This window comes from Cavia porcellus, unplaced genomic scaffold, assembly GCF_034190915.1.
Source record: "Cavia porcellus strain 051 isolate PalLab524CR breed Dunkin Hartley unplaced genomic scaffold, mCavPor4.1 scaffold_2, whole genome shotgun sequence".
Classification (NCBI taxonomy): Eukaryota; Metazoa; Chordata; class Mammalia; order Rodentia; family Caviidae; genus Cavia; species Cavia porcellus.
In genome coordinates this window covers 30,152,962-30,177,455 of record NW_026947485.1, presented here as the reverse complement: position 1 = coordinate 30,177,455, position 24,494 = coordinate 30,152,962, and the positions used below count along the sequence as shown (strand labels likewise).

Here is a 24,494-nt window from a genome sequence, read left to right as displayed (position 1 = left end):
ACTGACCACAGGAACCTTCCTACTCTACACACAGAGAAATAGTTTAACCACTAAATCAAAAACCTGAATGTAGCAGCTTCTTTGAAGGAGTTGGCTCTGGGAACACTGCTTTATTTGTAAGTTTTAAAGAGGAATCCAAAGGCATAGGTTGCTTAGAATACTTTTAGTTGCAAGAAAACTGAGTCACCAGTATAAATCAACTCTTATACACAGTATACCTTCAGTAGTCCCTGTTCCTGCCCTTCCTGTCGCCACCTAGCATGTACTCAGTTAAAAGACTAAAGAGCAAAGATGGATTAAAAAAGTAGTTTCATAGTACTTAGGGCAGGTCCTAGCTGAGAGCAAAGGAAAGAATTAGTGTCCTTTGGAGAAAGCTGAACTAGACTATATAACAAAAGCAAGCTTTTAACAATTCCATTTTCTTCTGGATTGGAAAGTAAATTTCAGATTGGCTGTGATGTCCTTGAGTGAAAGTCATAAAGAGCCTTGCCTGCAACACGCTTTCCATGGGGAAACCTAATAAAAATTTGTTAATGCAATGTGATTCAAAATTACTATGAAAGTTAAGAATAATAAAGCTGAACCTAAATAAAGCTCCATTAAATGTGTTTATATCTGCATTAGACTTAAGCTGTGCTGGCAATGAAAAGTTTTTACTTCTCATTGTTCAACAGTTGCAAATGTACCAGAAAATACTGGCTGAAGTTGCCTAACTGAAACCAGATAGGCCCAGACTTCCAAAAGCCATGAGAATGAAATAAATCTCTCCACTCAAAATAATCCAGACATTTTAAGTATAGCAATCACGTGCCATTTAGCATTAAGAATGAGTCTGTGTTGGTTTTCAGTAAATATATAATTAAGTAAATACAAATGAACTATTCAAATATTACATGAGCATGTTGAAGCAAAGTTATATGACCTCAGGTTGCATATGGACCTTGTAGATTCAAGTATTATTTCATTTTATCAAGAAATGTAACATGAGTGTTCATTGTAGGGTTCCTGAAAATTGATTTGGTGGAAGAAAATCTGGCTTCCAAAATTGGATCTGATCTTCTTACAGAATACTAATTAGCATTCACAATGATTTAAAGAGCACTGAGAACTCCATACCCAAATGGCATTCCCAGATCCACCATTTTTAATTATTCCTTTTTGTAACTTCCCTGTTAAAATGGAAATATTCCCGTGAGAATGTTATTCAAACAGAAGTATGCATGGATATTGTGAAGTTTTTGCTTAAAGGGTACCTGTAGTTTAATTAGAAAAGAAAAATGCATTAAAATTTCATTACTTGTAGAAGGCAATATGTGGTATTGTAATAATAATCATAATAATAATGTAGTACATTTGTTGTGTACTGTATACTAAAAACCATAATAAGGTCTTTGTATGTAATATATCATTTAAGATTTACAGCAGTCCTATCTGGAAGATAGTAAGGCATAGAAATGTTAATAAACTTTTTCATGGCCACACAGAGAGATAAATGGTGAAACTGGCATTCAAAACACAGTAGAATGGTTCCAAAGCCCATCCTCTTAAATGTATCTCTGAAGGACATTCCCAATAGTCACAATTTCTTTGCTCATTTTTGTAGTAAATACCGTAAGTAGAATTTCAGGGAAGAAGACACTGGGACAGAGAACCCTACCGGGGATTCTCAACTGAATTGAACAGAGGGACAGCCACTGTCCCTGGAAAACTCTGAAGGGAGAGCTATAGCATCCTCATCTACTCACCAGAGACACCTGCACCTTGAGGCCTGGGGTGAGGGCGGGGGCCAGACTCCTAGATGTTCCCTTCCTCCTGTCTCCTCAAGCTTCTAGAAGACATTTCCTGTATCAGCAGAAAAATTCACTCTAAGCTTTGCCTTTGCCAACACCATGAAGATGAAATGGACGAGTATGTCTACCCATTGCAAAATGAACATCTAGATGAGGGTATATACTGTCCCCCAGGACCTGTAATGATGTCGTCTAATTTCCCAAAGAAAAGGGCAAAACTGCTGCTCCTATACGGTGCTCTAACACCCACTCTAGAAGCCCTGCTCCTCAGCGCTTCCTGCCGCTCAGCTTGAATGTAGTTGTACCTCTGTCCTCAGTGTGGACTAGACTGGGAAGAGAACCCGGATGAAAAGTTTCTTAACATGTTCCCACCAGCTTGAATCACCAGTGGTACATGCGTGACTGTCCCATTGGGCAACTTAAAACCACCCGATGAGACTGTCTGTGCCATCAGTGCAACGGTCATGCTTATAACCTCTGGTATATTACAGCGCTGTCATGAGCATATTAAACTCCTGTCCCAAAGTGAACCCTCCGTGAAATGGATTGTATAATTTTCATGATTCATACACAGTAATGAATGAGATGAAAATAAAGTAGTAAGAATGGATACTGACATGATGACATCTGAATTTTTCCTATCAATGAGGCACTTACATATTCCTAACAGAAAGTCTGATGTATTCTTGACATAATGCAGATTATCCAAGAACTCCATGGTTGCTTAGCCAAAGAGTTTAATCTTGAGCAGGAGTGTATCTTAACAGCAGTGCCCATGTCTAGCACACAGGAGAGCCTGTGTATTGGTTAAATTCCCAGTACGGAAACAACAACAAAGCTTAGACTCCTTTTATAGATGCCAAAGGAAGAGAACAAGCCAGACCTGAGTGGTTCTCTTTCATCATCTTTCTTGTGTGGAATTACATTGAAGGTGTGTGTCCCTTGAGGGTTAGTAGCTGTTAGGGTGAGCTTGTAGGTCCACTGGGACCCACAGCATGTGAAATTCTGATCGCCATTCTGTTTCACAATCATATCCTCAACCATGGTTCCCCAAAACCCAAGAGTAGTGTCCAGGAACAAAAGCGCTTCTAACACATCACAGGCTGTTTCTAAACCAGCCTTCCTCTACGCCTTGAGCATAGCTCACCTGTCTAGACTCTGTCTTGCTTCCGAAACTCCGAAAATCCCTGTCACATAAGCAGAGTGGTTTACCTCCTCCTGAGCATTTAGCACGGCATCCAATAGGGACTGTCCTGGCTGGCCATGGTGAGGTTTCCAAGGTTGTGGTGCAAGTGGTGTCACTCAAGTGTCTGCCCCCAGAAAGATGATCCTCATCCAGGTGACTTCAGTGAAGACTGCTAGATGTAGGAGAGTGTACCATCATTTTTAAAGACTCCTCTTTTGGGTATCCTGCTTGCACTTTGCAAAAGGCACACAAGGAAGACACGTGCCAGAATGTATACATCCAAATGAGTGTGATCCTTTAAAAGTTCCTCAATGGGAAATGTCCAAAGATGTATTTCAGTGATTTCTTTTAAAATGGCCTTTCTAAGCCCCCCCAACATATATATATATATATATATATATATATATATATATCAGTTAAGATAGTTATACTACTAATTACTAATTTCTCTTAGTTCATTGAAAAGAAAGCTTTGTGCTAATACTGTTTGGACAATTAAATGCCAATATCCTGTACTCAGTCACTAATTTAAAAATAACAATACACAATTCATTAACCATTGTTACCATTTTGTTTTTTTCCTCTTTAAAAAAAATAAAATGACCTTTCTAGATAGAGAGTGTATAATTTCTGCACAGGTCTCTATTTAATGAATTCATCACTGTATACTGATCAGGAATCTTGCTCCAATAAAGGAACATAAAGATTTTTTTAAATGGCCTTTTTAGGGAATTTCCATCTTCTTGAAAGATTGAAATTCATTGATCTTTCCTGATTTGTTTTCAGTGAGGGGATGTGGGGTTATGTGGGGGTTCCAGGGCTGAACTACCCATTTTACTTTCCAGAGTCCACTACAAATGGCCCTTTGCTCCTGAGTAATGAGAGTTAAAACCCCATGTGATAACTCTAAAGAATTGCAGATGTTTTCCAAGGTTATTTTCAAGAAAAAGACAAAATTGTTTTTGAGCAATAAATTGGTACCCTAAGAGAGGAAGTACATCCAACCACGTACCAGGCAGCATCAAAGAAGGTAGTCCTAGTTTTAAATACGTGTTCTGGCAATTGAACATCCTGTGTTAGAGAAGTTCTGTGTTTTTGATAGGTGTTATTGTTTGGGTCCTAGGCTCAGGGTTCAGAGAAAAATTAAAGCAGCTTTTGCAGATTTGCCCACAGAATGTACCAGTACCTGGCTGGATTCCTGAAAATGAGAAGAAACTTTTTATGGTATCTTATTTTTCTAGGTACCTCTGCATAACAGTAAATCTTCTTTAAATCATAGTGTGACCCAGTTGTTTAAATTAATCATTTAAAAAGCCACTTCCAGGGTGGTACGTAATGGCATAAGCAAGCCTGTAATCAAGAGACAGGAGAATCACCCCAAGTCTGAGGCCAGCCTGAGCTACACAGTGAGTTCAGTCTGGACTACATAGAGAGACCCTGTCTCTAGAAAAACCCACTTCCCTTCTTGGCTGTCCCAAAGAAAACAACTTTAAAAGGCAATAATATTCCTCATATATGCTAATTAATTGTTTTCTCATTCACTTAGCTTTTGCGAGAAATTTGAAACTGTCTTTGTGCTCTTACTAGAATGGGAGAAAAAATATGAAATCTCCAGTTTCTGAAATACCTAATTGTCAGACAGTTTATGAAATGGGCATCAGGTGAAGGGCAAGAGTGTGACTAAGGCCTGGTTACCTGTGCCAGGGCTCCATGGAGAGAAAGTGGAGAAGACCCAGACAGTCCCCCTGCTGCCAGCCCCATCCAGCAAGAAAGAGGTGAAGGTGGCATCTTTGGGGCCAAAAATAAGGCCTGTTCATGATTCGTGAGTGAATTTTAAATGATGCTTTATACTCAGATTCATTTCTTTCTGTTTCTTGCATTACTCCAACACTCGCCCATCCCTGCCAGATGTGTTGCTTTTTCCTTCTTCCTTGGTCTCCTGGTGCTCAAAATCGGCCTAGGACTTTCTCAAGTTTAAGTTTAGCCACTAAATCATGTCCCTGTGGTGTCAGTTTCCTTCCCTATTTGGAGGATATGCAAATATGCTTGGCTTAATCCTCATCACCTGTCCTGTCCCAGAGGGCCCAGACTGCAGGCAGGCCCTGGGGCACTGGGATGGGGTGCCTAGGAGAAGGCACGAGAAGAATGATTGTAAACGGTGGTGGCGCCAGGCCTGTCGGTCGCGCTCCCACTTGTTGGCAGCCCCACATCTGCTGAGAAGCGTGCAGTTCCATCCAGGCAGCCACAGCCTCCCAGTGGGAGATAAGCTGAGCAAGGAGCCCACGTCTGGCAGCCGGATTCCAGGCCCAGTAGAATAATGTCTGACATTCGGCTCGGGAGCGTTGGGATGGGTTGCATGGAGTCGAGTGCACGGGAGCCAGCAGCTGCCCTGTTTTAACTTGGGCTGCTGACAGTTCCTGCTGAGAGCACTTGTTTCTGAATTCAACAAATCTGGAAGCTCAACATTGTAATTCTGGATTTTCATTTGGAAGAGTCATATTACTGGAACCCAAACCCTTGCTAACATTGCCCTCAGGACATGCTGATCTTCCCTGTACCGTGGAGTAAAGAAGTCATCCAGTGCCAGATGACTGTCCTTGGGAAAAGCAGTAGACAGATACGCTACACCCACAGGACACAGGCAGTGAGGATAGTGCCAGGCTCCCCAGGGAACCACTGAGAATCCTGTGGAGATGACCGTAAACAACAGCAGCGCTGGTTGTTCCCCCACATCTGTGTCCTCTTACAGTCCCCTAGGTCTTTAAAGAGATCCCGTAAGGGGCTACAATAGGTGGAAGGGAACTTTAACATGTACAAAGCAGACTGTTTTTCGTCATCCTATCACTTCCCATTCATTCCAGGCAAGTGTTGGACATAATGTTTCGCTGCCAGGGTGAGGAGCTTTGAGAAGAGGTCTCCTTCCTTCTCTAACTTGTTAGAAGCATGTGTTTCTGGGTGCTCCAAGAGGGTTATGAATTACCTAGCACAGATTAACTTTAGTAAAAGGAAATATTTTAGTCAAATGCTTCCTCTGTTAAATACTCTCAGCTATTACGGAAAAAAAATACCCACTATTAAGTTTTTAATACTTTTGCTGACTTGAAAACATTATGAAAAGTTCCTATTAAAAGTTGATGATTATTTTGCTGACTTTAAGAGTGTTTTATAGCCAATATCAAATGTGGTTTGAACAGCATTGTCTAAATGAAAATGAGACCTTGTTTTATTTTGTCTCCTACATTTTTCCTCATTTTTATCTTTATATATGAATTTATTTCATTAATTATATATATATAATCCAAAAAAGTTTAAAACATAATATAAAAAACCCTATAAAAATTTATACTAAGTTCTCTAAAACACTTGAGAAAGTCACTGAATTTTTCGAGGCATATACTTCACTAGAATGCAAAGTTTGCTGGGGAAATCATAAAGTGTGTTCATGTAGTTAGCTTCTTTCTTCTTCCTCATATCTAGGCCTCTAAAGCCTCATATTCTTCATGGATAATCCCAAGAGTTATGATGACAGTAATGAAGTAATATAACCCCTAACACTCTGCCTTACATTGCGAGTTCCCAAAGACTGTGTCCTGTACAAGATAACAAAAAATGCTCGCTTCTACGGAGACTTTGGGTGAATCGGTGTCAGCCTGCTGTTAGGACAAACACCTTTCCAGTGAGATCTGATCTGTGTAGTTCCAGTAATCATGATTTGTATGAAAAGTAGTTCTGGCAAGCAAGCGACTGCAAACTTCTCGCCTGTAGAGGGCTCTATAACACCGTATTTTCCTAGACAACACTTGGAAAAACCAAAAAACTGGAAACTTGCTGGAGGGGGAAGGGGAAACAGGAGGTAAGCTTTATAATGCTTCCAGCAGTCAGTCTGCTTGCAGTCTGGTAAACAGACCAGGGATTGTGGGCAAAGGCCTTCGCTTTGAGTTTTGCACCAAGCATGAGATCAGATGACTCTGTCCGGACTCATTACTTTCATAGCCTCGAGCTAGTTCACACAGCAGCAGGAGTCCACTGAAAAGGCATTTCAGAAGGAGACCAGAGAACATGGCGGACAGACAACAGCAACTACCAGAGGCTCTCTGAAAGGTTCGGCTCAGAGGCCAGAAATAATGCGGACTAGGGAGACACGAATCAGTAGAGATATGCTCTGCTGACTCAGGAACGAACTGGGCTGAGAGAATCCAACTTGGAATACAGTCCTGGCGCTAAAATAGGAACAGAAAAATCTCGGTGTGGAGGCTCGACTCCGCGCCATCGGAAACCGGTTTGGATTTCCCGCCGTGCGGCGGCCGGCTATCTCCACAGCGGCTCAGCAAGGAGAGACGCGCCGAGCTCTGGGAGCGCCGAGCTCTGGGAACGGGAGAACGGAGTCGAAAAAAAAAGGACGGACAGAGGTGTACACGAAAACTGACTGGTGGCGAGGTGAGTGAGAATCTGACCCCCCACCACAGTTTGACTCTAGCGGAGATCTCTCTGGGCGCCATTCCCCTCTCGGACGGGATTGGAGAAAAGTGCCTGGCCTGAGTGACGCTGCTGGCGGACTCTCTAGGCTAGACTAGCCTAACCCAGATCCCAGAGCCGGACGATGGCCCGGAGGAGCGACTGACTTCCGCGTAGGCTGCCTCCTCCGACTCCCTGGTGCGCAGCGGTGGGCGGGAACAACTAGCCAGCGCAATTTGATCAGGCTGTGGCTGACAGGCAGGGAAGCCGGGCCTCCTTTGTAAGATTGCATTTTATAAGGAACAAAAAATATGGGGAAGGGAAGCAACAAAAAAAGCTCCTCGGCCCCCAACCCTGAGAAACAGGCAATAATGGATGCCGCACCAGTATACATTAAGCACCATATTGAGAGCCTCATAGACCAATTCAGGAATGAAGTTATCAATGATCTGAAGCTAGAAGTATGCAGAATAGTTAGAGAAATGCTAAACACCACCCAGGAAAAAACAGATGGTGGAATGGAAGAACAGAAAAAGAGGGGAGAATTGCTTGATGGAGAAAACAGAGAAAGCATTGAGTATGTGAAGCAGGTTCAAAGGGACTATCAAGAAATTAATAAGTCTATACAAGACTGGCATAACAGCTTGAAAGAAACTAAGGACAGACTATCTGAACTGGAGGGCAGACTTGAAATATGGGAGAATGAAATGAAAAACTTCTTAAAAATAACAAAGAAACAAACAGCAATAATACAAAGACAAGAAGATGATAAGAGGAGCCACCACTTAAGGATTAAGAACATAGAAGAAGAAGTAGGGACACAAACAAGTGAATTACAAAAGCTACTCACAGAAATAATCCAGGAGAATTTTCCTAATTTAGCAAAAGGTAAAGATACTCAGCTGTATGAGGCATACAGGACCCCAGCTACCTACAACCCTAACAGAGAAACACCCAGGCATATAATAATAAAAATCCCAGAAATTCAATACAAGAACAGAATATTAAAAGCTGTAAGAGACAAGAAACAGATCACTTACAAAGGAACACCCATCAGAATTACAGCAGATTTCTCTTCACAAACCATCAAATCACGAAGAGCATGGGGGGAAATAATTCAAGCTTTGAAAGATAATAATCTCCAGCCAAGATTGAGATATCCTGCACAACTGTCCCTGGAAATTGATGGAAAAACGAGGTGCTTCCAGGATAAAGAGGAACTGGGGGAATTTGCAACCACCAATTCAACTCTACAGAAAGTATTGCAGGATATTCTAAAAAAAGAAAAATACAAAGAACCCAGAAATAGTGGCAGGGAGGCCACAACGAATGGAGCAGAGAACAAAATGAAGAAGACAAACTGACAGCTACTGACAGAAAAAGAGCTCAACAGAAATGAGACAGAGAAGATTGGATGATAGGAACAGCTATTTTTGAGAAAATGACATCTTAATAGGTAATGCTGATTCAGTACCATCTTGTTTTGAAGTCTCATCTAGCTTTTGTTCTTCTGTCTCCAATGGTCTAACCAGGTTGTATCTTATTGGATTTTGTTATGTATGTTAGTATAAGCAAAAACCTTTTAAAGACAAGGAGATTATACAGAGACCATTGTTCATTTTCTGTTAGTCAATTCCAAATACTCTATAATGCTGTCATTCTCTTAAATGGTTTTACATTGTTTTGATATACTTAATGCTACAGTATATGAAGTTGTACTCAAGGACTTCAGGGAGGGAGTCAATATGGTAACTATTTTTAAGTCGGAAATATCTGGTGGTGAAACACTATTCTGCTTAAAAGGTTATGTCTTGATCTGCCCTGTTTCGCTGTTATGCCCTCTTTTTCTTTTTCTCAATCTCCACTCCATTATATACTTTTTTATTGTTATCCATTTAATTAAAGGGAAAAATATAGCAGGATATAATATAGTAACCCACTTTGACTTTCTATTTTCTCGATTTGAAGCCCTGTATTACTCTCACCATCTTGTTTTTGACTGAGGTTCCTCTATTCTGTTTTGCTGAATAGTATCAGGTTCGAAAGTTTAGGCATCAGCTGAGAAGATGATGAGATTCATTATAACGCCCATTCTCGTTGACTTCTATCTACTTTTGAAGACCTACAATATCTCCAATGTTTTGGTTTTGTCGGTTTTATCCTTTATGGTTTTGTTCAATAGTATTACAACTAATGATATAGGCAATTCTATTAGAAATAGCGGGAGGCATTAGGGTAACCATTGTTGATCACCTTGTATTATGTTTTTATATTATCTATTATATCCACCCTTTTGACTTGACCGATTCTGTTCTGTTATGTCACATTTGGTTTTACTCTCTTCCAAAAAAGCAATAAGAACAGTGGGAGCAATGAAATCCAAAATGTGTAATAGTCACTGTACAAAAGAGAGGAAAAGAAAATGCTCTAAACTATATAACTGCATGTATATTTAAATGTATAAGACAGAAAATGATATCACAGAGTTCTAATGGATCATTGAACAGAACTGTTTGCAGTATCATTGCTGGAATGTCCACTCTACAAACTTTAATTCTGTGACTTGAACAATTATTTCTAAGATGGCAATATGTAATCTATTAACTAGTGATTTCCTACTGCGCATTTTTTTCTTCTGTAAATCTGTATAACTTGTACCCTTCACTGTTTTTTTTTTTTTTCTTTTCTTTTCTCCTTAAATAAAAATTAAAAAAAAAAAAAAAAAAAAAAAAAGGCATTTCATTATTGAAACTGAAACTGGTACTTGTAACTGCCGATTAGTAGTAGTCAGGTTTTTTTTTAGTATTTCAAGTAATTTACAAACCGTTTACACACATAAATAGAAAGCTTTAAATACTGATGTTCTATAAAAAGTAAATAAAATATTTTTGTGCATTACAACTTAATTAAGTGGCATGATTTCATGTCACAAATTTAAAATGGGACAGGTGAGACTTGCCAACATTACTACAGCTGTGTTTTACATTAGGAAATTAATTAAAATGGTCATTTATGCCCCTTTTTTCACCTACAGTTATTTAGACCTCACTATATTACACCATATATTTTTCCTTCAATCGCTACATTCTGGTAATTTATTCTAGCAGGGAGTATCTCAGTCTGTTGCTGGTGGAAGGGAAAAGAGGAAACATTCAGTGAAAAATTTGGCCTGTGCTACCAGGAGGGGGTGCCTTCACATTTATTGACAGGTTCCCTCGTTTTTTCCCTGCCTTAGCCGAATTTAAATTTCTGTTTCATGAGAAGAGTTTTTTCTGGTATCAGTAAAAAGAGAAGCAGAAAAATCTTTGACATGCCATGTGACACATCCTTATTTGGACTTAGCTGTTTATGTGAGACCTTAGGTTTGAAGCTGACCTTCTCATATAGTTTTGTTATGGAATGTGCTAAACCTAAAGCAAATTAAAACATGCCTAAGGAAATAGTGAATCTGCAGTTAGCCATACAAATATTGGTCTGATTTTAGATATCAAAGCTAAATAAAGACTCCCTCGAGATATCAAGAACAAATCCATCACTCTGTACTTATTTACTGTGGTTATTTATGTTAACAATTATAAAATAATTACTTGATGAAGTTTTAACGACAAAGGCAATGTTGCTCCCCAAGAGACATCAGTTGCCAAACGAGGCTGAAGTTTTGGAAAACAACTAAGGACTTGGTGTACTAAAACATCACTGTCACCTCTTTATTGTTGGGTATGATTTACAATAATGGGCTAATCTGGTGGGGCTGGGGCTTTTTGTAGTTCCTCCAGTACCAAAAGTGTTTCTCTCGAGGGAGTCACCCCTGTGAGATAGTCCCTTGGCTTGGGTTTTAAGTGTAGCAGTCAAAGAGGAGTCCGAGGAAGAAGTTTCTGCAACATGCACACAGGAAAACCACTACAGTCATTTATAATAATTTTCTTCTACAGATCATGTACTTAACAGTACTTTGAGAAGCATTCTTTTCCCACTTGATAGTACTTGAAATGATTGGTAATTAATTACTTAATAGGCATCCCAGATAAAATGGGACTGCTCTTGGCTGTAGATAGTCCTCAAGAGCACGCCAGCACACAGCTGAGCCCCTCTTTCCTTTTGTAACCGTAACTCAAGCCTGTTGTGTGCTTTGCAGCACATCTGGCATACTTAACTTATTGCTGTGTTTCCTGGAGTTGTCTTGTCATCACAGAATGCATCCTCGTGCTTTTCTGTTATCTCTAGTGCTAATAACTATATTTTCACAGCAAAATATGCTGCTGTAATTCTTTATAACATTCATGTGCTACAATTCCACTTGTCTTTGAAAATTTAAATGATAGCTTTAAAAAAAAAAGTTTGCTTCACAGCTCCGAGCATGGGTGACTGAAGGTCTTTATTCCTTACTGGGACTACCTCCCCCAGTTTTTCCATTTTAGTTGCTATTTACAACTTGAGGCCAGCTCCAAAATTTTTCTCTCATGAGAACTCAATAGTCCTAATTTTACAAAATATAATTGTATAATCTGGGCTGTTGAGATGGGCCACCTACATGGGTTAAGCATTTAAAGTTGCCCTTTACTAGGACCGTGTCTCAGTGCTGCTCTGTTGCTTGCTAAGCAGGAATCTTCAGTCACCTCTTCTACTTTTAAGAACAATACTTCTGTGATTGAGAAGAAAAGTGTAAAGACAGAAGGCTGAGCCAAATGACTTCACAAAATCCATGTTCAGATTATTGATGTTAATAAAATTCAGAACAGGCGTAAGCATTTCTTTTTAACATCTAGCAGCAGTTTAATATAAGCACACCAAATTTCACTTTAAATCTCATTCATTGACTTTTCCCCCTAAGTTATTGCCACTATTTTTCCTTTCACTCCTTGATTCATTTTGAAAAGTTACAGTAAACAGACCTGTCAAATTGTTCAAAATTGTGAAAATTTGCCTAGTGGTAAAAATTGCCACAATTACAGAAAATGACTGGTTTCAACTCTGCTTTCCAGTTTCTACTATAGCTCTTTGCAGGCAATATGTGCTCAATTGCTGCCTGGCTGTGTACATACATGGAGAAATTCAAATACTACAAAATATTAGCAGCTCTTGTATCCGTCACCTTTCTGTTTCTGGGACAAAATACCTAACATATATAACTTAAAGAGAAGAGATTTAGTTAAGCTCATGTTTTCAGTCCATGATTACCAAGGCAAAAATGGTGGAAAAGCATGATAGAGCAAAGCTGTGCACTTCTTGGAAGCCAGGAAACAGAGGAGAGGCAAAGAGAAAGGAGCTAGAGACCTGACATGGTCCCCAACCTCATCCTCTCCTTGGCACACCTGGCTTGTACTTTGTGAATCTCCTCGGCCTCAGTCAAGCCAATCACACTGACATCGACTAACGGTCCCAAGTCTGTAGACAGCATCTGTAGATGCTGTCTGGAAACTGCTACTTTTTCTCCTTTGCTGAAGATGGTACAAAGATGCCTGCAAGATGATCTTTGCTCTACAAGTATTTTGAGCTAACTGATGAAATGATATAAATTTATGTGAGCAACAGTAAAATAACCAATGCTGAAGCTTGTGATTTTCTTATTTTGGAATTAGTGTTCAGACACAGATAAATACTGGTCAGAGTGATGATGAAGATATAACAATCCAGAGTTTGAAAGATCGTTAGGATATTTTTAAGGGCATCTGAGCTAAAAAGGAAGGAGAGGAGAAAAAAAATAGAAAAAATTAATTAAATTTCAATATAAAAATTGTATATTCTTTATATTAGGGTGGGTTTGATTATATAGTAGTAACCAATAATCTCCAAATCTAAGTAAATGCAACAAGAATTTGTTTTGCTCTCTCTTGATGCCCACTATGGCTGGTTAAGATTACCCTTACTGTTGTTACTCAAGAACTCTGTCAGCTTTGTCTTGATATATATTCTAATGGCGAAGAAGATAACTAGAAACCCAGGACCTTCACACTGAGCTATACCCAACCCTTTTTATTTCTAGATGGGGGTCTCACTAAATTGCCTAGGCAGAACTCGAACTTGCAGAGTGCTGGGAATATGGATGTGCACTACAATACATGATTTTAGTACATGTGGCATCATCACTATATTGTAACAAGTACCACTCTGAATCAGCATTGCTATGCATATGGCCAAATCAAGTCATATATCGTGTCTAACCTCAAGGGGAACAAAGAGGTATATTCCTGGTGCATTTTGTGCCCAAAATGTACAGCCAGAAATACTTGCAGAACAGCATCAGTGGTTGGCATGTTGCTCTATGTAATGTTTGGCAAACCGAGAGTGTACAATTGTGATCCCTCTTTGAGCTTCCCACATGGAAATACTCTCACTGTTGTCTCAAAATACATCATACGTCTGCAAAGGACACGTAACAGCCCCTTGCTAGTTCTCGCCTTAGCATTGGGCAGAAGACATAAATGAGTAGGGTTGGGGACTACTGGAAAATAAGGAGTGAACTTGAGGAACTGTGGTCTTTTTATGGGACACAGGTTCCTTCCCTGCTTTCAAGTTCTTTGTTGCTGTGTAAGAATTTGGGTTTGGTGATACTGAAGCTGCTCATTTTCCCAGAGAACCTGGAAGTCTGGATTTTCACATGAGATTCAGGTTTTTCATTCTTGGATCAGTAATCTAGGTCACCAGTTTACGATCTTTAACCCAGCTCCTAATGTAGCCACTAAATAATTGCAGTAGGATTACAACTTTCCCCAATAGAAGTTTTACACATCATTTGTAAGATTGGGTTATAAATATCCTTACCAGGAAGATAACAGGCAAGAAAATACTTTATATCACAAATTTTCTTGTAGAGTTGGAGCTATGGGAGGATGAGGCAAACTGAGGTTATTGCTTAATGACCTTTAATTAAATGAAACCCTTTCTGAAATATGCAAATAAGAAAATATTTATCAAAAACTTGAAATGTCCCCCCAAAATATATCTATACCTAGGAGCTTCTACTACTCTTAAAATTCTTCTTGAAGTCAGTGATGTCCAGAAATTAATTAATTAATTAACTAATGTATGCTCTGGCCCTCACCATTATATGAACAACCTATAATAGAATGAGATTGTCTCTCGGCGAGAAAAAGTTGGACAAGCAACTGTAATGATACATAGGCATATGAGTAATAAGAACCTACAGTATAAATCACAATCAGTTCTCATTTATGGATTAGTTATTGGCAAACGTAACTTCATGCCAAAATTTTATTTGTAACTCTAGAATCTGTACTCACAGTTTACAGGATCATTCACTAAAATATGAAGAGCCTCCAACCAGAATCAAAGATGATGTTTTGCCTTCTTCTCTCAGCTGTCTACTACCAAGCATCCTTTCTGCAGTCTAGTTAGTGTCACTCTTTATACTTTCTTTTCATTGCTTTAAAAGGCCCCAACCATTGTCCTAAAGTGCTGGCTAGTGTCCCTAACCAAGAGAAGTCCATGATGTGCCTTCTGAAGAAATACGAGGATTGTTAGATCACCTTCCTCTAGACATGAGTCATAGTGCTGCTGGTCACAAATCCAATCAATCAGCAATATATAGTAAATACGGAGATTTTTAAAAACTTACATTTAACAAAGTTGTGTTGATCTGGTAATGAAAATCTTGCACCCAAAGGCTCACACTCAGAGAGTTTCGTAGTTGTTGTTATTAATGTATTTCAAGGCTTCATTTGGTGGTAAGCGGGTGGGCAGGAACTCACTATGTAGCCCAGGCTAGCCTCCAACTCACAATGTCCCTCCTGTCTTAATTTCCCGAGTGCTGAGATTACAGGTGTACACCATCACACCTGGCTTGAATTTTGTTGTTGTTGTTATAGTTGTTCCTTTCTCTGACCCATCACTAAAATGTGTCTAGAGACTTGGGCTGCAGACATTTTGGTATTGTCCATTTGGCAATTTCCTTTTGGTATTTTATTTATTTTGAGCTCCTTTTGGATAGAGTGTAAAATGAGCAAACTCATACTGAGTCTCAGAGAATTCTATTTCACTGCAATGCAAAGTGATTTGGTGTAAGACTCTTTTAGGGGCCCTCCCACACATGCACATACGTGGGAGTGTACATACATATAATTTAAACTGTTTAAGGAATCTGTGAGGTACAGAGATAAGAGGTTTAAGGTCAAATATTTCTCATTGCAACCTGAAATTTTAGTTGAATTCTAGTTAATATTTTAGAATCAAACCTTCTCTTGTAAGAACCTTAGTATTTAGTAGATAATATCTTGAATAAGTATATAAATCAGCCCCATCATGTTTTGAATTTAATAGCTGCCTTATTAACCAAAATTGAGTATTAATAATAAAGTCAACATATTTACTGCCCTTCTTCAGTGGGATGATTTTCATTATTCATTACTCAATTACTTTTGCAATAAAAAGAAATGAGTTATGATTTGTTTTGGACATGCATGTTATTAAATTAACAGCTTGTTTCAAATGTTTTAACCTAAATGTTGTAGTTGAAAATCATAGTAAAACTTTGTACTTCACCTTATCGAGGATAATAAACCTGTTCTAATCAAAACATTGAAACTCGCTCCATTTTTAATCACTATGCAACAATATCATATTGTTATATACCAGGAATATGAAATTTTTAAGGAAACAGTAGTGATCAAATTATGCTCCTCAATTAATTAGGCAATAACCCATGAAAGATCTATTGTTACCACTGGCAAAGACTCGTTTGCTATTTAATGACCCAAGCTGAAGTCAGGCTGAGCTAAGCTGAAAGAAGATACTCGTTAACCACAGGAAGGATGAATTTTGAGAATTATAATTACTATATTAAATAGAATTGGGTGGTTTATTACAGCCCCCTTTTGAAACATAGCATTATAAAGAATTCCTCCCTTCAGCAAGGCAAGAAGTTTGATATCCTCCTCTGTTTATGTTATAATTACTCAATAAAATCCAGATGAAATTAGTTGTTACCAGTAATTAATGACCAGTTTAATAAAAAGGGAGTCCAGCAGATGGTGATTATTTTTTAATAGGACCTGCTTGAAGAAAGCATCCTGATAGTAAACTCTTAATGGCAGTTTGTAGCTAACGTGGCTGACCATCCCCATCTTATTGGTTACCATGGCCCAGTCCAAGCTTGCATAAGGGCCAGGCCTCATTTCTTCACCAGTGAATATTCTTTATGAAAAGTAAATGGCACTCTGGTTACTGACACAAATAAAAAAGGTTCTGTTAGTGTGCTAGAGGAGGTATTGTGAAAGACTGGGGGGTTCCATGCATGACTTCAGGGGCGCCTTCCTTGCACAGCTGTGTAAGATTCTGAAAGGACCCTCCATGAAAATAAAAGTTAATTCTTATCCTGTATTTTTAAAGAAGTCATACACCTGAAGGCAAATAGAAGGGTAGATGTGGCTACAATCCCCGCATCTCCTTTGCTGTTGGGCAGCATTTTCTTTCTTACAAAGATATGAGTGCTGCTTTTCCGGCAGTCATGCTTAAGATGTGAGAAAGTCGAAATGCAGGCTGGCAACAGTAGTGCACAGGATTTGCCCAGACATCAGTGTGACAGAAGACGGCTGATGTGCTCACATGGGCCCTGACCCAATCACACTGTGGGCTTCTCTTTTGAGCTGAGCTGTTTCTAGCAGTCCTCCGCCTTCTGCTTTGGCACTCTTTGTGCCCTCCCTTAGACTCGCCCACCAGGCTCTTTTATCTGTAAATGGGGTTTTCATTTATTTGCTTACTTATTACCAGTTCTAAAAGAACAAAAGATGCTTTTACAGGATAAAGTACATAAAACATAGAAACCTGGGGAGGCTACACCTTTGATTACAGGCACATTGTAGCTAGCACATGGTAGGGCAGGAGTGGGTCTTGCCTGCAGGTACCACCTTTGTTCCCCTGTGTCCTGCCTCACTGAAAATGATCAAGGGCATGAAGCTCAGTCATAAGGAGAGAAGGGGAAGTCTGAAATAAGATGACCAAAGTAGCTTGGCACAGTGGCACACACCTGTGATCCCATCTACCCAGCAGGCAAGACAGGAAAATTTAAAGTTCAAAGCCAACTAGGACAATATGGTGAAAGTCCTTTTCACAATTGAAAAATAAAGAGTCTGAGAATGTAGCTAGGTGGTAGAACACTTCTGGCTTCAGTACTCAGTATTGAAGAAACCAAAACAAAACAAAAAGGACAACGGTGATGTCTTTATTTGAACACAAGGGAATTTGAGTGGATTTGAGCTGAGCTCTGACCCAGACCTAGCGCTCCATTCACAGGTGGGGTCTCCTGGGTCTCACCTTGCTCTGTCTGCAGAAAGCAGAAATAAGTCAAGCCTTAGGGGAGTCCCTCCCCTCACTCCTACTTGTCCAACAAGTATAGCCTTTAGTTTTGGAGTTTTTCCTTAACACATTGCATCATTAGAAAAGGTTAAGTACAAAAGAGGGCCAAGAGAGGAGAAGAGGAGGGCAGGGAAGAGAAGGGAAAGAGGGGTAGGGAAAGAAAAGAAAAGAAGAAATCATCTAACCTGTTCCATGGTTTCCCTTTGGTTCCATTAGGCCTAATGGCAGATTCTCTAAGCCCTTTGGAGGTGAATTAACTCTTTCAAAGACACTGGGGTTCCATTCAGTGAATTACCCTCTGAATGGCTTCTGGGAATCCTAAAAGACATATAATGCCTCCTCACAAACTTCTCATGTTCTCCCAGGGAGTGATGTAGACACAGAGAAGTGTGGTTCATTGCGTAAATGAAGCCAAAGCCAGCTGTGCAATTAAGCAGTGTGATTTTTAAACACCACCTGCACCAATCACAAATCAGGATGAGGCAAGGGAGCTTGATTGTGGCATTCCTGGTCTCTTCTCAGTTTTAATGGGCAGTGCTGGCATTCGGTTTGCAATTGCAGTCCGCAGAATTCCTCTTTCTCCAGTCCTGCATTGTACCTTTAAGACGACATGTGCTGTGAGCCCCACTGTAAATAAGACGGGGTAGGGAAGCTACTGATGTTTTAGTTTTTATACATTTCATTTTTTAAAAATTTTAACTTTCACTTTTACCTCCGACTGTTTCGCTGATCTCAGACTATGTTGCTGATGCCTTTCTCACTACTGCCTCTTCCCAACTCCATTTATAGGAGTGGGTGAGAGATTTCCTTCTAAAACCAGTCACGGTTGGAGGCTCTTATCATTCCATGGTATGCAGAGAATGGAGGGAAACTGCCCTAACATTTTTCTCCCCTTTTTGAATGGAAAACAAGTTTAGTTGCAGGTCTAACCAGAGCAAAATTCCTTAGGTCCAAAGATTTGCGAGCAGACTTTCCACTCCCAGTAAGAGAAAGAATTAGATTTTTTTTCCTCTGGGTGGCTTTGGTTTCACAATAAGAAACAGAGGGTCAGAGACTTTGTGAAGAATCCCCCAGGCGACTAAATGGGAGGTGTAAGTGAAAATCGTAGTAAAGTTCCCTTCATAGCAGAAACCCATCTCTTACTACAGCAAATTGCTAGGATCTCATTATTGAAGGAGGTTTGTGGATAGTTTGAAATTGACCTGCTTCTGTTCTTAACTCCTAATGAAGTGTTTCTTGGAGGGGGCCAGCAGCTCCTCTGCTGCTTTCAGCAAGGAGCCCTCATTTGCATGCCAAAGGCATGCACTAATCCTTAGCATCAGCTGGTTCCCAGAGTCGCATATTTCCCACAATCCTGTTTATCCTGCTGGTTTATTTAGCAAGGATTTTCTTCACAGAGTACAGGCCCCCATTTCAGGCCAACCTGATTATACCAAATCCCTAATTAGTGTAATTATGGCTTTAATGGATTACAGTCAAGAATATAAACCATACAGCCCCCTTTAAAGCACCGTTGCTTATTGAGAGTACAGGAATTGTCCAGGCCTAGGGCTTCTTCTTTTTTTTTTTTTTTTTTTTCCTAGGGCTTCTGGGACGAAAGTCCCAGGCGCCACCACTGCATCCAATGCCTAGGCTTCCTGGAAAACAAGTGAACCCTTGTCCTAAGGCAAAAGTAAAGCAAATTTGGCTTTATTAGCAATTCTAGGATTGGGCAACATCTCCCTATGTAGAACAGAATAATGTTCCCAGGCAGGGAGCCCAGGAGATGGGTTTTATAGATAGAGAAGGGCTGACACGGGACAGATTAACACCAGGAATAAAAAGCAAAGGGGACATTCTCATGCCAGCTTATGTAAAGCACACCATTTCTGATCCGTTGGTATCACTGGTGTGTGTGTGTGTGTGTGTGTGTGTGTGTGTGTGTGTGTGTGTTTTGGACTCCTTTTTTTTTCCTTTTTTTGGTACCAAGCATCAAACTCATGACCTTGCACTTACCAGGCAAGTGCTTGAGCTACTGAGCTAAATCCCCTGCCCTTGGACTCTCCTTTTTCAATTGGATTATGTGGTATCCAGCAGGAGTGACTCCATTCTGGTCAGGTCTGCTGGGGCCTAGCGCAGGAAGGCAGTCCAATACAGTGACCTCCCATGAATTTTATTAACACTGTAGTCAGGAAGCAGTGAACTTCTGCAGCAAAAGGGGGAAAAAAATCAGGCTACAGATTCATGTACCTTGAAATCTTTAAGCTTGAAATGCCCATGTGCATATATTTTTGTCAATGGATGAGCTATGTTAAGACCTAATTTTGCCTGAAAAGTGGTTTCATCATATAAATACATTGACCCATTTAATTGTTTGTTTGTTTGGTACTGGGAATATAACTCAGGACCTTGCACTTGCCAGGCAGGTGCTTGTGCCACTGGGCTATATACCTAGCCAGGATTGAGCCATTTAAGAAAAATGTACTATTTACTCTATTTTTGAACAGTGTCAGTCTATGGACTGCTACTGCATATGAGTGACCACATGTAGCCCAAAAATAAATTTGAGGGGCTGGGAAGTGCAAGATTGTGAGCTTGATCCTCAGTGCCAATTTTTTTTTTTTTTTTTTTTTTTTTTTTTTTTTTTGGTACCGGGGATCAAATTCATCACCATGCACTTTCAAAGCAGGCACTTATGCTGCTGAGCTAAATCCCCAGCCCCACCAAAAATTTTTTTAAAAAATACATTTGATTGAGCAGTTATGAGTCATTATATTTGCATCCATAACTAGATGTTATCTGAATATATACTTAATATTCTTGCATTATTTGGGGGACAGCTATGGTCCTAAGCATTCTCAGTGCTCTCTCTCTCTCTCTCTCTCTCTCTCTCTCTTTCTCTTTCTCTATCTCGCTCTCATGTTGTATGTCAATGTCAAGCCCATCGCTGTTCCCTGTTTCTTTGAGAATGGGCAAAGGGCCTAGTCTGAGGTATCAGTGAATAATGGAGAAGAGAAATGGGTAAATCAGAGATGGCATGAACTTTCAGCTTGTATGTCATCTTCATTGGTTTATAGTGACTACCTAAAGTATGGCACTAAGGAAGTTTAAGGCTAAATTCAAAACAGCACAGACAAGAATGCTGTGATGTGATAGCCATTTATGGACAGGGTACATAACAAAAGGCCCTAGAGCCAGTGTGTGTGCATAAACGAAACCTATTTGAGGCCTCCACTTACACGGAGAGTCCTCTGCCATCTCATCAGGTCCCCTCTCCTGTTTTAATTCAGTGTTTCACTAAAGAGGCCTCTCATGCACCCCGTCCTTCAGTGCTACATTCACAGCAGTCACTTGTTCCTAGCTGAACAGTGAGAGTGGTGCCCCTCCCTCCTGCCCAGCAGAAAAGAGCTTGCTAAGTGCAAGATCATGCAGAGAATTGCTTTACTTTAGAAATGAAGATGCTTCATCCCAAATTAGATACGTAAGTAAGCCCTTCTGAGGAGGACATAGTATCCCCCAGAAATGACCTGTTCTGTAGGAATGATCTAAGCAGATGGATGTTACATTTTAAAACAGATTCTTGTAATTTCTGATGAGGGCCAGACAGATGATGGAAATGCTGAATGTCTGAGTATCCTCCTGACAGACATTGAGTATTATGTTGGGTCCAGTGATTTTCATGCATTTATCTCATGAAATCTTGACCATAACACCTATGACGCATTAAGCTCACCTCTTTTTTACAACGAGGGCCCCAGTGTAGAGCGGGTAAAAACAGTTTAGCTAAGCTTGACCAACCTAGTCGATTAAATCAGGAGTTTGCCTCCAGATCCTAGATTTTCAACCACCAGGTTATGATCCCAGGCATATGCTAGAACTCAAACTCCAAGAGCCCATAAATCTCCTTTTTTTCTTTATTTTTTCAACTTCTCCCAGTTTATGGGGAGAATTATGCATCATCTCATTAGCAGTTTAAACCAAAACCTCCGTAAGTCATTTAGTTTACTCTCAGAAGAGGCAAAACAAGAAAATGAAAGCTATTTGTAATTTGTTACCACAAACCTCATAAAGTGCAATTTCTTTGTTTTGTTCATTGGTTTTTACACCGATGTCAGATTAGCAATGAAAACCGTGTGTAAGAAACATCCATATAGTTATCTGTGATTCAGTGAAGGTAGGAAAGGAATAGAAAAGATGATAGAGCCTCCAAAGGAGGATCTAGCTTCCTAACCAAGGAAGGAACCGTGGTGCTGTTTTTAGAAATGTTTTTAATTCTTGACACTGACAATGAAAAAGACCCTGGTTTACTTTATTCAAGCAAAGCAAAAGTAAATCAAAATTAATTGCTTCACTGATAATTTATGCTGACTGTGACTTAAAAGAGTGGTTGCTGGACTCTGAGCCAGAATTTTCATTATGGTAGGCTGACTGTATTATTCCGTAGATGTGGAGAAAACACCTAAACTTTACTGGAAACATACAAAGAAATAGTGTGTACTCATGGGTGGAATTCTGTTTGTTATTTCAGTTACTCAGCTTTGGTGCATGGATTTCATTTGAGTGCTAAAATTCAGGAAAAGATATTATTACTTTAAAAAAATGGTTCCAAGAACTGTCTACACTGCAGCTGCTGGTCTTTGAATGGTGCTGTTCATGAAGCCATTCCTACCACTCTGCAGCCTGTGAGTTGCCAAAGTGTCCTGTACCCACAGCCCGTGTGCTAGTCACCAGAGATCACTCGGTGCTTGCTCACCTTTCCCTCAGAATTTGAAAGAAAGAAGCTGCTGGGCTTGCATTCTTTTTATTTTCCTTTCTATTTGCCAAAAAAAATTAGTAAATTTTATATATATATATATATATATATATAAAACACAAAGTTGGATATTTGTAAACAAAGTTGAATATTTGAATACCTTCTATCTAGAGAATAATTACAAACAATATATATAATATATTATAATGTCCATATGCAATTATGACAAAAAGAAATTTTGTATTATAGCTTCTCTACATCAAAAAAAATTAAGCATGTTTTTCCTATGCTCTGTTGTCATTATAATTTCAGAATAAAGAAGAATAAGGAAGGATTTTTTTTAAGGATTATTTTAGAGAGTGGAGATGTACCTCAGTGTTACAACATGTGGTTAGCATGTGCAAGGTTCTGGGTTTGATACTCTAAATCATTAAAAACATTTTTAAAGGACTATTTTATTCCAAGATGATGCCCTTCCTATGTGTCTTACATTAAAATGCTTTTTAAAAAATAGACTGCCACCAATCCAACCCTACAGAGAATACTGAAGGACATTTTAGAGAGAGAGAAAAAAAAATACCAGAATATCAGGAACAGTGGCAGAGAGGCCTCAATGAACAGAACAGACAGTGGAATGAAGGAGAAAAGTAGACAACCAATGGCAGAAAAATAGCATAGCAGAAATGAGGCAGCGAAGGTTGGCTATAATCTCTAATATAGATGGCCTTGATACACAAAAAAAAAAGAAAAAAGAAAAAAAGAAACAGGCAGAGTAGATCAGGAGGTAGGCTGCACCGAGATGCTCTGTATAGGAAATATAATTAACCTGAAAAAGGGTTTATGGACCAAAAAATCAAATGAGAAAAACAGTGCTCTATGTGACAGGGAACCAGAGAAAAATAGGGACAGCTTGACCAGCACCTGCAGATGGGTTGGAAAGACAGGATACTTATGTACAACAGAGAACTACTTAGTTATAACGAAGGAAAACCTTGAAGCTTTTGTAGGTGAAGGAATACAACTTGAGATCAAGTCCAAGAGTGAGAAGGTTCAGAACCACTTAGGTAAATAGCAGGTTGCCCCCACCAATCTAAAAACTGAGGGAGTTGGTGGGACCCAAAATGCACAGTGTACCCTGTGGGGGTGAAAGGGGAGGAGTAGTCTAAAAAAAGAAGGCAGAAGATATTGTTAATAGTGTATCAGGACTTAAAACCCACATTACTCACACAACTCTGTTTAGATGGGTTATGTTCTGTTCCAGTTTGTCTACTTGCACTAGGTTTGAGGGCACAGACAGCTGTCCCGAAAATAGCAGGGTATAGTACGGTAATCATCCTTAATTTCCTATTAACTTAATCTAAAGCCCTGTATAAATTACACTGTTTTATCATGACTGATCTTTGTTGAATCTGGTTTGTTAGATTGCTGTTTTGTATTGATGGATTTTATTCGAATCTGTTATGATTGATAGTATCAAGTCTGAGAGTATAGGCAACTACAGTGAAGATGACAAGATTCACTAGGATACCTGCTCTCGTTTGATTATTACCTGCTTTTGAAGTTTTACACTGTCTACTGTTTTGTTTTTATTAATATTATTATGTACTGCTATATTCAATTATACCATGCCTGATATTACAGACAGTTCTATTGAAGATAACAACACAGTAACCATTGTAGAGCACCTGGTACTGTGGTTTTATATAACTTTTTCATTACAGGAATTTGTTTTGTTTTGTCTTGCTTTGTTTTGTTTTTCCCTCTAATACAGAAAGGATAGAAATGTATGTAGAGACTCATGCATGTATAGGACCTATAAGCAATTTATGAGAACTGATCATATAACGCATGATAAAATGAACAACTACTTTAAAGAAAAAGAGACACTACAGTACCCAGTGCTGATTCCATGGCATCATGATGTGAAACCCAGCAATACTATTATTCTTTGTTCAGAGTGATTTTAGCCCATTTGGTTTTGTTTAATTTCAACATACATGAAGGTATGGACAGCTACTTT

The 24,494-nt window shown here is 39.4% G+C and overlaps 1 protein-coding gene across 3 annotated transcripts in view; it reads left to right on the top strand.

Annotated features, from left to right (window-relative positions):
* Jazf1 (JAZF zinc finger 1) overlaps positions 1-24,494 on the top strand; it is a 326,310-nt gene that overhangs the window by 236,643 nt on the left and 65,173 nt on the right. The window contains exon 3 of one of the 3 annotated variants that reach the window (XM_063239930.1): positions 4,681-14,369. The exons of the other annotated variants lie outside the window; for them this stretch is intronic. Within the exon in view, the coding sequence (XP_063096000.1) occupies positions 7,743-8,795 (1,053 nt within the window). The 5' untranslated portion in view covers positions 4,681-7,742 and the 3' untranslated portion in view covers positions 8,796-14,369. Of the gene's footprint in view, positions 1-4,680; positions 14,370-24,494 lie in introns of those variants that run through there. 3 annotated transcript variants of the gene reach the window in all.